General features: G+C 36.2%; 3 protein-coding genes across 9 annotated transcripts; 1 reads left to right on the top strand and 2 right to left on the bottom strand.

The window, feature by feature from the left end:
• The first annotated feature begins 113 nt into the window (after positions 1–113).
• Positions 114–7,409, top strand: LOC149935285 (shootin-1-like). 3 transcript variants are annotated; one of them, XM_090180606.1, is made up of 15 exons: positions 114–338; positions 419–507; positions 594–654; positions 2,874–2,968; positions 3,030–3,180; positions 3,246–3,343; positions 3,574–3,655; positions 3,728–3,831; positions 3,894–4,073; positions 4,141–4,294; positions 4,358–4,413; positions 4,476–4,543; positions 5,185–5,329; positions 5,399–5,458; positions 6,883–7,409. In XM_090180606.1, exons 2-15 carry the CDS (start codon positions 439–441, stop codon positions 7,177–7,179), a joined length of 1,620 nt encoding a protein of 539 aa, XP_090036732.1. In that variant the 5' UTR covers positions 114–338; positions 419–438; the 3' UTR covers positions 7,180–7,409. The 3 variants fall into 3 exon arrangements, with proteins under 3 accessions (XP_090036732.1, XP_090036730.1, XP_090036731.1); XM_090180604.1 differs by having other exon boundaries at positions 414–507; XM_090180605.1 differs by having other exon boundaries at positions 114–507.
• A 39-nt stretch (positions 7,410–7,448) lies between these two features.
• Positions 7,449–12,037, bottom strand: LOC149935284 (uncharacterized). 5 transcript variants are annotated; one of them, XM_090180599.1, is made up of 17 exons: positions 11,828–12,037; positions 11,383–11,474; positions 11,086–11,157; positions 10,971–11,016; positions 10,757–10,896; positions 10,610–10,693; positions 10,462–10,550; positions 10,363–10,408; positions 10,148–10,288; positions 10,035–10,080; positions 9,881–9,971; positions 9,564–9,810; positions 9,232–9,500; positions 9,073–9,162; positions 8,909–9,011; positions 8,749–8,843; positions 7,449–8,654 (listed from the first exon to the last, which is right to left on the bottom strand). In XM_090180599.1, exons 1-17 carry the CDS (start codon positions 11,874–11,876, stop codon positions 8,498–8,500), a joined length of 1,857 nt encoding a protein of 618 aa, XP_090036725.1. In that variant the 5' UTR covers positions 11,877–12,037; the 3' UTR covers positions 7,449–8,497. The 5 variants fall into 5 exon arrangements, with proteins under 5 accessions (XP_090036725.1, XP_090036727.1, XP_090036726.1 ...); XM_090180601.1 differs by having other exon boundaries at positions 10,154–10,288; XM_090180600.1 differs by having other exon boundaries at positions 10,610–10,690.
• A 207-nt stretch (positions 12,038–12,244) lies between these two features.
• Positions 12,245–14,399, bottom strand: LOC149935283 (ventral anterior homeobox 1a-like). Its single transcript, XM_090152857.1, has 3 exons — positions 13,941–14,399; positions 13,155–13,345; positions 12,245–12,834 (listed from the first exon to the last, which is right to left on the bottom strand). Exons 1-3 carry the CDS (start codon positions 14,041–14,043, stop codon positions 12,541–12,543), a joined length of 588 nt encoding a protein of 195 aa, XP_090008983.1. The 5' UTR covers positions 14,044–14,399; the 3' UTR covers positions 12,245–12,540.
• Between the last annotated feature and the right edge of the window lie 249 nt (positions 14,400–14,648).

Genomic DNA, 14,648 nt, shown 5'->3' with positions numbered 1-14,648 from the left:
CTGTAGATCGTTTAATCCATTACAAGTGGCGCCTAAAAATCTGACTCATTTGGGGCGTGAACGTCTACGTTCTGATATTGACATTTCAGAGGTCCTCTTTTTATCTATTGTTTCATTTGTAATCAAATCAAGCCACAACGCGGATAGAGAGGGCTTCTCTGTCAGATATCGCAGCTCCGTATTTCACCACAATTGTCGCGTGTTCATTTAATAAAATATTTATAAAAACAGTAAATTTTTCTTAAAACGTAATTGATAACGGTTTTATTTTGTGAAATTAACGGTAGAATTACGACGAAGAGTTAGGAGGAATTTGGAATTTGAACGAATTTCGCAGAGTATGAGAAATTTTTATGACGGTGATGTAATACAAAGCACTTAATAGATTGAGTTTCAAATACCAGCTATATTAGTTTAGTCCTTCGTAAATCCGAGAAAATGGAGATGGAATACATACCTAAAAACTACAAGGACCTATTGGAATTGTATAAACTGCAGGTTGAAAGAGTAAGCGTATTTGGATATTAGCATTAGGCGTAGAGTATCAATTAAACGCTTTCCGTACATCAGATCAGTTTGAAATTTTTTTACAGTGTCGAGTCATGGAAGAAGAAAATGATAAAAAGGAAGAACTTATGGAGCGTATAAAATCAGGTAATAATTCGTTGGTTAACGAGATCTTTAGTATAAAACGATTGCGTTAGTCACATAATAGTTAAGTATGACTCTTCCTATTCTCTCAATGCTATTTTCAATGACAAGTCTGTTTCGCCTATCATAACGTGGCTTAGGATTGATAACTAGTTGCATCTGACAGGTACCGACGCCCATCAAATTTCATCTGCAATAATTTTTTTTATGTAGTAGGCAATTCGTATTGAAAAATGAAACCATGAAAAGCTTTCAAAAAGTAAAAATTTATCTAACTTTAGCAAAATAATGAACTCTTAAATCGGAACATACAATTTACTATTATCATATGTAACATAATAACTCTTAAGTATGCCATAAAAGCATTTTCTTTAATGAAACCTTGTTCACGGGATATGACGTAAATTACGTCACCTCCAGCTTAGTGACGAAAAACGCGTCATCAGCTTTATTGATGGGAAACGCAAGTTAGTAAGTAATTCGTTTCTATGGTAACCATTTCAATAGCGCGAGGGTTATAAGAATTTGGCATTTTTGGGTCGGCTTAATGTATGTTCCGTGTGAAACAAGGTCTTATTGATACCTATGAATAATTATGTTACATATGCTATTATAAACACGCTTCGTTTAATTTCTAATTTGAGAGTAAACGCGTTTTCGCTCGTAATTATCACCATCAAACTAACATAGTCCTTTTGCCAACGAAGAGAGTATAGAGTGATTGGTTTCCGGTTCCGAAACTTCCGTTTATGCAGACTGTCATGTTGAATTAATAATAGTAGTTCCTACCTGGATATATCACTTGAAAAAAACCTCACCAGCAAATGGCTTTTGCGACAGCAGCGCTTCTTCGTCGTCGAAGTTAGCGGTGAATTTCCGAAACTCCCGTAACACGTAACCTTCTACAAGGTAGAATCCGTAACAAACATTTAGCAATTATTATTATTATTATTATATTATTCTTTATTGTGCAATAATTGTAGTTTTACAACAAACAGTAGACAAAAAAACTGAGCACAGCGTATTCCCCCTACCTAAGCAGGGCTTGTATTTAGGGGGAATTTGTGGATTACAAAGTTATATCGACCGTGTATAAAATATATAGATTATTTTATGATTAATTACTTAATGAAAATATCTGTATTATTTTTTACAAATTGTAATTAGCTAATTCTGAATGAATTAAGAGAAGTACTCATTTTTAGTTCAAAATTTAAAGTGTTAAACCACTTTGGACCTAAATATACTACAGTGTAACTACACTCCTACGCGTAACACTAAAATTTGCGATTGGTATACAAACATTCTGATTTGTTAAAAATCGAGTTGAATAATTAGATTTATAATGTTCAATACTATTAGAATTAACTTCCGTAAGATATGTTGAAACTACAGCCATTATATATAGTTGTTTGATATTAAGTACATCGTATTCATTATATAGTTTAGCAGTAGAGTAATACCATGGCTTTTTCAGACAAACACGTATTATTCGATTATGCAAATTCTTCAGAGGTTGCAAGGCAGTATCTGTTGCGCTGCCCCAGCATATGGCTCCATACGATAAAATTGAGTTTACAGATGCATGGTAAACCGAGCGTAAAGTATTATCAGAAATACATATATTTCTGGTATTATAGTCAAGTATATTTCTGAGTTGATATATATTGAACATAGAGTATCTTAAGGATTTTATGGTATAAGTAATTTGGGCATTCCATTTTAGCATCTCATCAACAATAATGCCTAAATATTTAGTAGAAGATACTTTCTCCAAGTTATTACAATTACATTTTGAAAAAAAATTTACAATTTGAGCTATGGATTTTAACATTTCCTTCTAATGGTTGACCACTTTGCGTTATCGAAAAAGTTATATAACATGTTTTTGTTAAATTTAAACTTAATAAATGGTCATCTAGTAATAGTTGTATCTTATTAATTCCAATGTTTGCCTTCTTAAATACATCAAACCACGTTTTGTCGTGATATAGTATAACCAAATCATCGGCGAATGAGACTGAGTGATCAGAATTATTACATTTACAAATTGCATTTATATAAATTAGATTTAGAATTGTACTCTGAACTATAGAGTGATATCCAGGTAGGAACTAATATTATGTATCCAAGCTGTCATCAACCGAAATCATTCGGTTTCGAACTTATATTTATTATTTTACATATGGTCGTACCTATATTGTTTGAATTTTTGCGAACAGTTTCCCGCGCTGCTTGTAACGAATATTACGCGCTCCGTGCCAGGCTGAACGCCGAAAGCGAAGCTTCATCTCAAGTTATTCGAACCGCTTCAAAAGTAAGTACCATTTAAGATTAAAAAAGATGGGTGCATTTACGATTCTTGAACCCTAAAACAGTGGTACAAAGAGAACCGAGTCCTGAAGAGACGATCGACGCTTCTGATGCAAAAGATGGCCCAGTTTCAAGCTGTGGATATCGGAGACATCGACCAACTGGAACCAGATGAGACGGAGGAAGAGAGCGACTCGAACGACGGTCCTCATCAAAGTGAATCGTGTTAACCTCTTTTAAAGATTACGACAAATAACTTTTAATTACCATTCCGGTTAAAGGTTTAATGAACGAAATGGGTGTTCTGAAAGATAAACTAGCTCTGTTTGAGACGACGATTCGAGATTTGGAAGATCAAGTTCGATTATGGAAATCGCAAGTAATCACTAGCAATAAGCATCTAACATATGTAACATAATCCCTTCCTAAAAGTTGATGACGCGTATTTCGACTCGAAGTTGGAAGTGACATGATTTACGCCATATCCCGTGAACAAGGTTTCATTAAAGAAAATGCTTTTAAGGCATACTTAGGAGTAATTATGTTGCGTATGATCTATAATCGGGTGGTACGGTTAGTCTTACGCAAATATACACCCTTTAAGCGCAGTACGACCGAGAACGATACGAACACATGGATACCGTCCGACAACTTGAAGCGGAAAAATTAACCAACAGTCAATTTAGAAGGGGTAAATTTCCATTAAGGTTTTTGGAGTACAGAAACGTGAACAACCTAGTTCTATAGCTTACGTTGTCCGTAGTCTCAGCATTGGCAATCGAACAGTATCAGAACTTAGAAGGTATGCTGGAAGTCGAGAGGCGATTGCACAAAGAAAGGCAAGCCAGCGAAGAGGTTTACGAAGAGGTAAAACTTCAACGATCCTGTTAAGCTAAACAGAGTAAAGACCTCAATAATCCCCCTTTCAGATCGGAGAAGAAAGCGTTCAGATGTGTCCACTTTACGAGCCAATGAACGGGACTAAACCATGCGGGCCGTCTCGCAGGAACAGAGAAGAAGAACCACTGCCGGCGACTTCGTTCATACGGGAGACTCCGACTAAGTTGAAGAAGGAAATAAAGGTTCTCCAGGCCAAACACAAAGTCGAAGTGCGCTCATCGAGTATCAATTAAACAGAAATCGGATAATGAAGTTATTCACCCTTTTACTAAATAGATGACAGAGCTGGAAAATAAACTAAAGATCGAAGCTGAGGACAAATTCCGACGAATATGGCAGTCGAAACTGGAGGCTCTTGAGGCTTGCGTCGAGGAATCCGAGAAGAAAGTCCAGCTGACGGAAAAGAATTTGTTCGCTGCCAAAAACAAGAGTATGAAAATAAAATTTGGCTTGCGCTTAAATTTCCCCTAGATAACTAGCGTTATATTTTCAGTTACCGAATTAGAAAAGGAAAAACTGAGTGCGTGGAAAAGCACTGTGGTAGTGGAGGTAGGTTTCGTGTTTATTGTAAAGATAATTCAATAAATTTATAATATTAATTAATTTAATAGAAGATTGCACCCCCTCCACCTCCTCCTCCGCCACCGCCACCACCGCCAGTACCATTCAATCCTCTCAAGTAATTCAGATATACAGGATAACAGCAAAGATATATTTATAGACATCGTACCCTAGATTCGAAATAACTGTCTCGCGCGTCGTCAATAGCGTTTACCCACTTCCTGCCGGAACTCCGAAAACATTAGCTTCATATCTACCATAGTAACCAACTGTAGATAGCGCCCAACAGCAACATAATGATGGAGGCCGGTCTTTCGGAGGTCACGTGCCGTGAATCGGACAGCTGTGTGAATTCGAATCTAGGTTACGGAGTTCTATATTATCTTTGGTAAGAGGGACATCGAGAGAGGACCCGGGCCGAAGTAAACAATCAATTTACGTCCCAAGAGAGCCGTTCTTACTGGCGATAACGATAGGTTTTCGTAGACAAACTAGGGACAAACTCGCTGCGCTTGTCCAACCTGGGCCCCTATGACGCACGGGCCCCGGTAAATTGTAACGGCTTCATCCCTCTCTCGTCCGACCTGCAAATATATCGCCAGTAAAGCCAAAGGCTCTTGAAAACTGCCAAAAGCAGGGCTTCGCCTATGGAGATTTTGCATAACACAACCGACATGCAGAAGCTCGCGTTTTTCATATTTCAAGCGCCTTTGGATACCTAGCTTATGATCAAGAACGGAATTAACTCTAATATTTTAGGTCGTTAATGGGTCTCATCAACTCGAATAAGAAAGGAAGACTGTCACCGGACAGCGAGAAAAATCCGCTTGGTCTTCAAAACCAATTGATAGATGAGATGATGAGTAAAATAAAAAGGGGGAATTTAAATCTCAGGCCCGTTAAGGTTAGACAATACGCTAGCTTTATACGCGTATTTTCTTTGTGTTAAAGTTTTCGGGTTTATCTATAACAGGATTCGCTAAACAACAATCGTACCGAGAAGAATGCCTTCGACGAAATGCAAGATATATTGGTAAGTTATTAGCGTCTAATAATAATAAGCTAGCACGCGGTATTTTGCATGGGCAAAGGTTCGACGCATAGAAATCTCATAGGTAACTAGAATGCTGCCGCCTAGGGCCGAGCTTGACGCCAGTTCGCCTTGAAACTTCAGCCAATGAGAGGCCGTAGAGTGGTTCCGCCAAGGAGGATAATAATCCTCCTTGGATCCGCTACTATAGCGGGAGATAGGTGACGTCATTCTCTCTGTTGACATTAAATTCTTGGCAGAACCACTCTTTGAGCTCTGATTGGCTGAGATCTGGCTATCGTCTGCCACGGCGTTTGGCCCATTTGCCAGTTACACGGCAGCATTCTAGTTACCTATGAGATTTCTATGGTTCGACGCCGCGCTATGTAAAAAGGCTCCGTACCTTTTTAAACGATGCTTACAAAACCTGATTTAGTTAATTAAGTTTATTTTTCATATATATTTTAGTATACAAATTTACTATAAACCCGTTTTATAACCATTATATAAATAATATAAATTTTTAAATTGGGGTTGCTAACTACAATAGTATAGTATATGGACTTAAAATAAGCCTAATTTTATAGTCGTCGAAAAGATTTATAACCAGGAAACTATATATGTATACACAAAGAATGTCAAATGCCTTGATGATTCTCGTAGAAACGGGAGTGGTTTATAGACGAGGTTTTCGCTGGTATAGAGTAATACCGACGTGACGTATGTCGACGTCACCCACGATTTTTCCTATAGATTAAAAACTGCCCTCAAAATGGCGGCCATAGCACAAAGCTACAGAGCGATAATACTCTATAAGCTAAACTCGTAGCCGAGAGCCGATTTATTTAAACTCTGCGCTCTATTATTAACCATATAAATACATGATTTTACGCGGAACTAGACCTCTTTCGTGAGGAATAATATAACGCACTCTCCAAGTTAGTGTTAGTACTAAACGAGTTTTCTTAAATCCATTTTCTCTTAAGAATGTTTCCAAGTGAGTGTCGCTCATTTTGTTTCGTGGCGCGGCTTCGTAGACGTATAGAGTAGTTTCAGTTCGTAGCTATGACTATGGCCGCCATTTCGTGCGGGATTTTTTCTCTATGGGAAAAAGCATGGGTGACGTCCTGTCACGTGATACTGAAATCACTGTATAGTTTCAATTCCGCCCGTTTCTCCAGACTCATTCGCTTAACGGTAGTAATGGAACCTTAGGTATTCCAAGCGGAAACATACATAGATATCTGTAATAACTATAATTTTTGGGTTTAAATTAAACCGAAACCCGCTTTTTTGATGATCGTCTCAATTTCTGAAGTGGATATTAGCATAAGTAACTTATGTTGTAGTAGGTCAAAACCCTGGTAGTTGGGTTCTCCCTGCACACGTTAAAAGTTAAAACCTTGCTCTATTTCCAAATCAAACAGGGAACTTTCCGACAGCGCCTAAACTCGCTTCCCACACAGAATACGACGCGGAAGGAGCCCGAAAACGAACTTATGGCAGTTTTAGCAAGGAGAAAGGAAAAGAGTGAGGTTCTGGGCGAAGAGCAACAGAAAACGGGAAGGAGTTACACGGCCGATTCGGTTCTTTTAAGGAAATCGTTTCAGAAATCTCAACGCGACGAGCCCAAAAATGCCGAGGATCTCAAGAAAAACGAAGACTCTATAGTTACCATAGATGGGGTACAAAAATATGATGACAATCTATACGAAGTTATTTAAATTGAATATAACCTTCAACGCGTTCTTGGCCGAAGACCTCAACATCTTTAGGGATTACCTCCACAACAAACCACTAAGCAGCGCTGCAAATAAGAGGGCAGCCAATATTCGAACAACTTGGGGGAAGACAGTAAGGTTACATTCTGAGCATCTTCAGACCTATATGAAAAGTTTTGATAAATTCTTTTTAAATTTGATAAATAAAAATTGTCCATTTTAAAAAGTAATAACGTGGTTATCCTATATCTTATTAAACATACGAGAAAACAATTTGTTTTGAAATAGTATATTTACATTTAAAAAAACTCCTGAAATGTTGGTGTACAACCTTTTTATCAGATGAGGAACAGAATGAGGAGAACATTATCACCTTAAACACCTGAAAAAGGTGTTGGCGAGATTTTTTCTTTGTATATAAAAAAACCAACATGACAGCAAAAAAGGAAAAACAAAAAGTTCTTTAAATATGTAAATCCACGAATAATTCTAATAAATTGACACAGCTAAAAACAAAAATAAAGGTGGTAAACATCTAAATTGATTCATAGAAAAATCCCAGCTACACTTATTAAACAAAAACGATTGGAATGACTTCCTACACATGACCCAAGTATGTTTTAGAAAACGAATAAAATATTTTAGGCACGGTAATGAGGAAGTTTTCAAAAATGACCTTCCATTTTATGTTTCATTTAATAAAAACAAGTATTCAAAATTTGATTTTTTTTTCATATAAATTTTTTTTTTGTGATATGAGACATCCATCAGAGGAAAAAAATTTTTAAGTCAAACCTTCCATTTTTGTTTCCTTACATTAATTTTTTAATAAGATTCGATCACAGCGTAGCTTTCAAAAATGTTAACCTTTTAAATCTTTGGGTGTTGTTACACTTCGTATTAATTTTTGTTGCGAAACTTGGTCGCGTATAATTATGGTGACATTTTATCCTACTTTAATCTCATATTTTTCCTTTTTTGTTTTTTCAAATTTTGTTTTAAATTGTAGCAAAAATATTCACCCTTAGACTATTTCAGTTCCTTTAACAATTTGAAGATAAAACCTACATATTTGCCACCTCCGTAATTGGTTTAAAACAGACTACCATCCTAAAAAAAATTAAAAGCAAACAAAAGGAGAAAAGCTTAAAGTTGCAAAATGCATCGCTCATTTAAAAAAATATTTTACAGCTGGTAAGGCAATTAACACGAAAACCCTGATTTATCTTATTTTTTAAAGGATGATAGTCTCGCTTTGTAAATCTCCCATTTTGTAAGAGAGAAAAAACTTAAAACGCATTCCTCGAGGAAAAACTAAAGCTCATTTCATATCAATACCCTTGTGTTTTGCAACGTGGCGATATCTGCACTTTTCCCCGTGTATGCACCCACCCTGTCGCCAGAAAAAACATTCGTCTCCGTTCACTGGTCCCTTAAATTCAACTGGTGAGCCTTTGGGTTTAGTTTTGGCAACTGACCTGCTTAAACATACCACCAAAAATGAATAAAAGTTCAAGAAATAAAAAGATTCTACTACTACCGAAATATGAGATTTAATGGCTTATAAATTACGTTTTTTTCTTGAGAACAGTGACTGCAGGTTGACCAATTCCATGCTGATGATCAGGAAATCGGATTTTTAGATTTTCTCCTAAAAATTCAAAACCCTGCGGAGGAGAGTAAAAACATTTAGTTACCATTCGCAAACTTAACAGGTACATGTACAAACTACCTGAACTGATTCCATAGCTCTACTAGCAGCTCGAGCATTCTTATAATTTACAAAAGCACACCTTCTATCTGGTAACACTCGTATACTAACCACCTCTCCAAATCTTCAAAAAACACCCACAAACAATTAATATTACTTAAGCAACAGAAATTAAATAGACGTACTTGGAAAATAAAGCTGTTAGAGTTTTTTCAGTAGCTTCCTTTTTAACATTACCAACCCACAGAGAAGTTTGCTTGTAAGGATTTCTAGGGCTAACGTGATAAAATGTTTTTAGATATTTTCTCGCCACAAGGGGTAATATTGATAAGATATAATCATACTCCATTTTGTCATCAGCAGCTTGAGCAGAATTTGACCTTGGTTTGGAATAAAAATCTTCTTGTTCCTCTTCAGAATAATAAATATCACTCGATTCATCACCATTTAAGCTAGCTCGCCCTGCACCAAAGGAACTTGTTACTCCGTTAGCTGAACTATGGGAGTTGTTCTTTGAGGAACTAGTTTCGGCCACTAAGGCGTTGACAGCCGCTTCCAGAGTATCATATTTCTGAGCTGCAACTTCAGCAACTTGCCTTGAAAAACCCATTTCCTGAAAGAATAAAAATCACTCTAAGAGTTTCCGGGACATGTATTGCATTTTAAAATTACACACCATGATTCTTAAAGTACGAGCTTTATACATTTCTTGAAAAGCTTCAGCGCAGTCTTTATCTAACTTTGTAACTTCCCTAAAGCACTCTTCCGCCTCATCAAACTTTTGCAGACCAGCTAACGCACGTCCTTTTCTGAAATAACCTTTAGGCCAATTTGGAGCCAAACCTATAGCTCGGTCCGCATCTTTCAAGGCTCTATTATACTGCTCAGTTCTATCGTAGCAATAAGAACGATTACCAAAATACCTATAACAGACAGCAAACGTTATTTTCCAATCAAATTATTTCAAACAGAATGGCTACTGAAATGTCTGACCTGAAATCAGTTGGATCTAATTTTATTGCTTCTGTGAATAAGTCTATAGCGGCTTGATATTCTGCCATGGCAGCCATTTGATTACCCCTAACTATTTTGTTTAAAACAATTAGTTTAAAAAAGTGCTTATATTTAAAGTAACAGAGTAATTTACTTGCTAACTGACGACTTTGTAAAGTAACTGGGTCTATATCTTCAACCTGAGGTAACGATGGAATTAGTTAACCCAAATATAGTGCAAAACCACCTACTGAATTTAACATTAACCTTTACTTTAACATTGTGTGATTGAGCATTTCCATTCAAAGTTGGAACTATCGGTTCATTTTTCCTGAGCTTTGGAGTGATTGCATTAATTTTAGATTTGCTAGCTGCGCCAACGACGAAAGCACTACTTGGGTCGAGATGCTATATTAATTTAATTGTAAATTTTTTTTTAATATTTAATAAAAAGTAAATTTTTTTTATGGATTTCATCATACTTCCTCCTCCGACCCAGATGACTGAGACTCTTTACTCCTAAAATGTCTTAAATATTAGTTAGATACAACGTATATGCAACGGTAAATAATGGAACTTACTTTTGATCGTCATTGGACTTCTCTGGTTCCAGCTTTTTGGGTTCTTCACTAGTTGAAATTTTCTCCTGCTTCTTCTTTTGTTTTCTCCTCTGTACAAGTATTTACAAGTTCATTGTCTAAAAAAGTAACAATAAAAGTCAAATTGCACCTTTTTCTTGGCTCTACGTTTCTCAGCTTTCTTCTTTTCCTTTTCTTCCTCAGCAATTAATTCTTCAGCATTTTTTAATGCCTTCTATATAGAGTGAGCGGATTAAGAATTGTACACCAATAATAATTAAAGTTCAATGGTTTGTACCTCATCTGATTGTTCAAATTTCTTAATTGTACCTAGGGTTTGATGAATAAAATCACATTCGTCACTTAAATCATCATCATCAAATGAGTCGTCAGTATAATCACTATCATCATCGTAATCGTCTTCAGGAACACCACTAGCTTTTAGATATAGCGTAAATATTTACAGCTAATGGTTACTTTAACTTTTATATCATAATAAACCATATAAATACCAGAACTTTTAAAAAACACATGTTGAAATAATGACATCATTTCTGACTGCAAAAAAAGAATCAAAATATTTCAAACTAGTTCAAAAATATTTTAACTTTATAACTTTTAAACTACCATTGTAAGGTCATAGACTTTCTTCTCTTGGCTAGTTAATACCTTATAGGCGTGACTTATTTGTTTGAATTTCTATGTAAAAATGAACAAATTTTCTTAGTTGCTTGGGAACACTGTTTCAATTGCCTGATAATTTCAAGTTATTTTAGGTAGTGGCAATGCTTCACCCCAATAACATTAAAAACAACTAACCATACTTTATTCGATAGTTTTAAAATTTTAATATTTAAGCACTGCCACTGTCTATATAAAATGATTTTTTACGTTCTTTAACCACAATTTTGATATAGCACATACTTCATTGGCAAGTGCGGAGTAATTGTGTTTCTGCGGATACCATTCCAAAGCTAATCTTTTATAGTTCCTTTCAATATCCCTTAACTTACAATCTGTAAAGTCAATTAAAATACAGTTCTAAACGAACTTAAACTTCAATTTCTTTCTTTATAAGAATATATTAATAGTATGGCTTCTTTTTAGCTTTACAGGACAAAAACACATGTATGTTAGGTCAAAAAATGATTGAAATATCAAATGACATTGACATGACAATATTAAAAGTACAGGAAATGAACAAATATTAAAAAATACATAAAATGAAACTGATTCTTAAGTGTTATTGAAGGAACTTATTTTACATTTCATTCAAATATAAAAACTTTAACTAAAAATGAATCTAATGCCATATCAGTATCTATCAAATATTCGACTTAGGCCTAAATCCTTGGCTTCTTTTACATACCGGGTGTTAGGTCTAATATGACATATGCTTCTTTTTTGGTAGTTCCCATAGCGTTAGCGAGCTTTGAAACTATAGGAACGCTGAAGCTTCGAATTCTCTTCAGAAACGAAATTACAAAATATTAATTTGATACAAAATTAATCTAGTTTGTTGATAACGCTGAAATGTAAACGTATCCGATATTTTGACATTTTTGGAGAGAAGACTTCCGACATTCCCCGTACGGGGGCGAAATTTACCTAAGGAAATACGTAACAGTCACCCTCCCCCCTCCTCCCCCCTCCCCGACGGAGAGTGATTAGAGAACCCGTGGCTATTGGTTGGTTTTAAGGCCTGTCCAGTTTGAAAATTTAAAGGTCAACAAACTTTTACGGAAATTTTATTTATGATTATTTTATAATAAATTACAAGTTTGTTTATAATTTTAAGAAATAAATATTTGAAAAAGTCGCTCCTACGAAAATAACACTGAGGAAAACTTCTACTAACACTTACATTCTGTAACTAGGCGGCAATTTAATATAAATGCAATACTTACCGAAAGCGCGTTAAAAGACATCAATATTAACATATGATCAAATATAAATTTATTTTTATAGAGACGCATGCATGTGTTATAAACATGGGGCACCCAGGTGACCCAGCCCGATATAGAAATAAATACACCGATACAATTACCCTAAAAAGCACCTTTCTAAAAAGAAAAAAAATGATCACGTTGAGTTATTAGTATAATAAGAGTTTTGCGTTATGGTCTCGTAAGTTGGTAATGGAAAGAAGGGAGGAGTTTTCTGATGACACAGAAAAATATTCGGCGAATGAGACGCAAAAATCGAAGACGTAGGTTTGGACTCTATCGGAAAATGTTCCCCGATAGATGGAGTGATATTGTATGATTTTTCGACAGATTTGCCCAATATATTTGAAACGCTACTTTTGGAAACATCGTGTTTTCCGTCTACGTCCTTTTTGAATTTGGTCCTTCTATTTTGAAACCAAACTTTCACCTGAAATTAATAAAGAAGGCTAACATTAGGAGACGTTTTGCTTTTATTTGAATCTCAAAATCCACCAGAATACAATACACACTCCCGAAAAGCCCAACTCCCATTTGACCCACACGATGACTACCAGTGGCGCGGCGTAGCCCGAAATCCTTCAAGGGAGGGGTTTACACTATGTTAAATACCTAAGGGGGTCGAGAAGGGGGTGGAATTTCAGTACAGCCAAAGTTACACCTAGGGAGGGGGGGTGACACGGAAACCCTCCCCTTGTCTACGCCACTGAGGACTATCGTAAGAAATATACCACTGTCGCAGACACGTACTTGCGTTTCCGTAAGTCCTAAAGTTTTGGAGAGCTCCGTTCTGTCTTTACCAACCACGTATCCGTGGCATCGAAGAAATTCCTGTTCCAACGCATCCAACTGCCACTGACTGAAAGACGTTCTCGAACGTTTGGGACGATCCAAATCCAATCCCTTGGGAAAGAGTACTTTGCGAGTGTGCCCTTTGCAATCTACAAAACAAACGAAAAACAGCTTACGAAAAATGAAATGAACAATTCCCGTCAAAGGTTTTTTTGTGGTTGTCATTGTCAAGACGGAATGTAGATAAATTGGCAAAATTTAATTAGCAAATTAAAAAAACTCTTAAAATTTGATTTCCCCATATTTTAGACGTAACCGGCAGCTGTTGAAGCTTAATAGAGCTTATCTCGTAGCCAAAATGTAGGAAAAAGTACTTGTCAAAACACATTTACGTTGTGACGCATTATCTTTTTTATTCCGTATGCCCCGGCTAGCACAATTCTCAACGTACGCTTATCAGGTTCTTAGATAAGAAAGCTGTAACCAAACACCGACGTTACTCGAAGAGTAGCCATAGGCTTTGTAATAAAAAAACCTCGTTTAAACACTAGCTTTTTTTTAAATTCGTGGTAAAGATATTAGTTAAATTGATAAGGTAGGTACCGGACTGTCTAGCAATACATTTGCATGCCGCTTTACACGAGGCTTAACCATTGTTAAAAAGGGATCCTGCTAAACGGGGATAAACACACTTTTGCCTAAGATTATTTATTACACGTACCAATTATTTTGAATATCGCTTACCAGTAAAGTGAACAACCTGACAGTACTCTGGAACTTGGTCGTCATCGTGTATAGTTTTCGGTTGTAATCTAGAGTTCACGGGTTTTTCTCCGTCTTTACTCATATTTAAAAACAAGACTATTTTATAAACAAAAGATTCAAATTGGCCCTTTAAAATGTACTTCTCCGGCTACCGACGTAGAAATCACCATCCCGTTGTTACTTCGGAGTTCAAAGTGACCATTTTCTCAATCGAGCGTTAGTGAAGGTTCGGGACGGTACCCCTCCCAAAACGAAGGAGGAGCTTTAAAGAGGGACACGAGGGGGGTCTTTAAAAATTGAGAAAAAAAAGGGCCCAGAGGGAACCCCCTCCGGAAAATTTCGAAATTCCGCGATTGGTATTGGTGAAACGTAAATTCTAAAGACGGTTTCGGGTTTCAAACTTTTCAAACGAAGAATTAGGTTTGACAGAGGGAAAAAGTTTAATGGTCTAAATGTGGAGGGGAAATTTTTTCTACTTAATAGTAAGAGGTCAGACACGGGGAGTGGCGAATTTCAACCTGGTAAATCTGATTATCTGACCTAAGTGCTAATAAATGTGTAGGAACAAAAATAAGCTCCTGTTGGAAGAGATGAAATCAGGCGCGATTAAATTAAATTACAATGATATTTACCATTTATACATTTATAGTTATGTTCGTAACGGTGTTCCGAAAAATTGCGTTTTCC

This window comes from Leiobunum rupestre, chromosome 7 (assembly GCF_980474605.1).
Source record: "Leiobunum rupestre chromosome 7, qqLeiRupe1.1.hap1, whole genome shotgun sequence".
In the NCBI taxonomy this organism is placed as follows: domain Eukaryota; kingdom Metazoa; phylum Arthropoda; class Arachnida; order Opiliones; family Sclerosomatidae; genus Leiobunum; species Leiobunum rupestre.
Note: the sequence above shows the minus strand (reverse complement) of the source record. Positions and strands in the feature narration are given on the sequence as shown.

Coding starts and splice junctions, on each gene's coding strand:
- LOC149935283 (XM_090152857.1), bottom strand. CDS start 14,043: ATGAGTAAAGACGGAGAAAAACCCGTGAACTCTAGATTACAACCGAAA. Junction 13,346..13,940: donor TCAGGTTGTTCACTTTACTG/GTAAGCGATATT, acceptor TTTGTTTTGTAG/ATTGCAAAGGGCACACTCGC. Junction 12,835..13,154: donor TAGGACTTACGGAAACGCAA/GTACGTGTCTGC, acceptor TATTAATTTCAG/GTGAAAGTTTGGTTTCAAAA.
- LOC149935285 (XM_090180606.1), top strand. CDS start 439: ATGGAGATGGAATACATACCTAAAAACTACAAGGACCTATTGGAATTG. Junction 4,074..4,140: donor AGGCCAAACACAAAGTCGAA/GTGCGCTCATCG, acceptor TTTACTAAATAG/ATGACAGAGCTGGAAAATAA. Junction 5,330..5,398: donor TAAATCTCAGGCCCGTTAAG/GTTAGACAATAC, acceptor TATCTATAACAG/GATTCGCTAAACAACAATCG.
- LOC149935284 (XM_090180599.1), bottom strand. CDS start 11,876: ATGGGAACTACCAAAAAAGAAGCATATGTCATATTAGACCTAACACCC. Junction 11,158..11,382: donor ACTCCGCACTTGCCAATGAA/GTATGTGCTATA, acceptor ATTTTTACATAG/AAATTCAAACAAATAAGTCA. Junction 10,409..10,461: donor AAGTCCAATGACGATCAAAA/GTAAGTTCCATT, acceptor CTAATATTTAAG/ACATTTTAGGAGTAAAGAGT.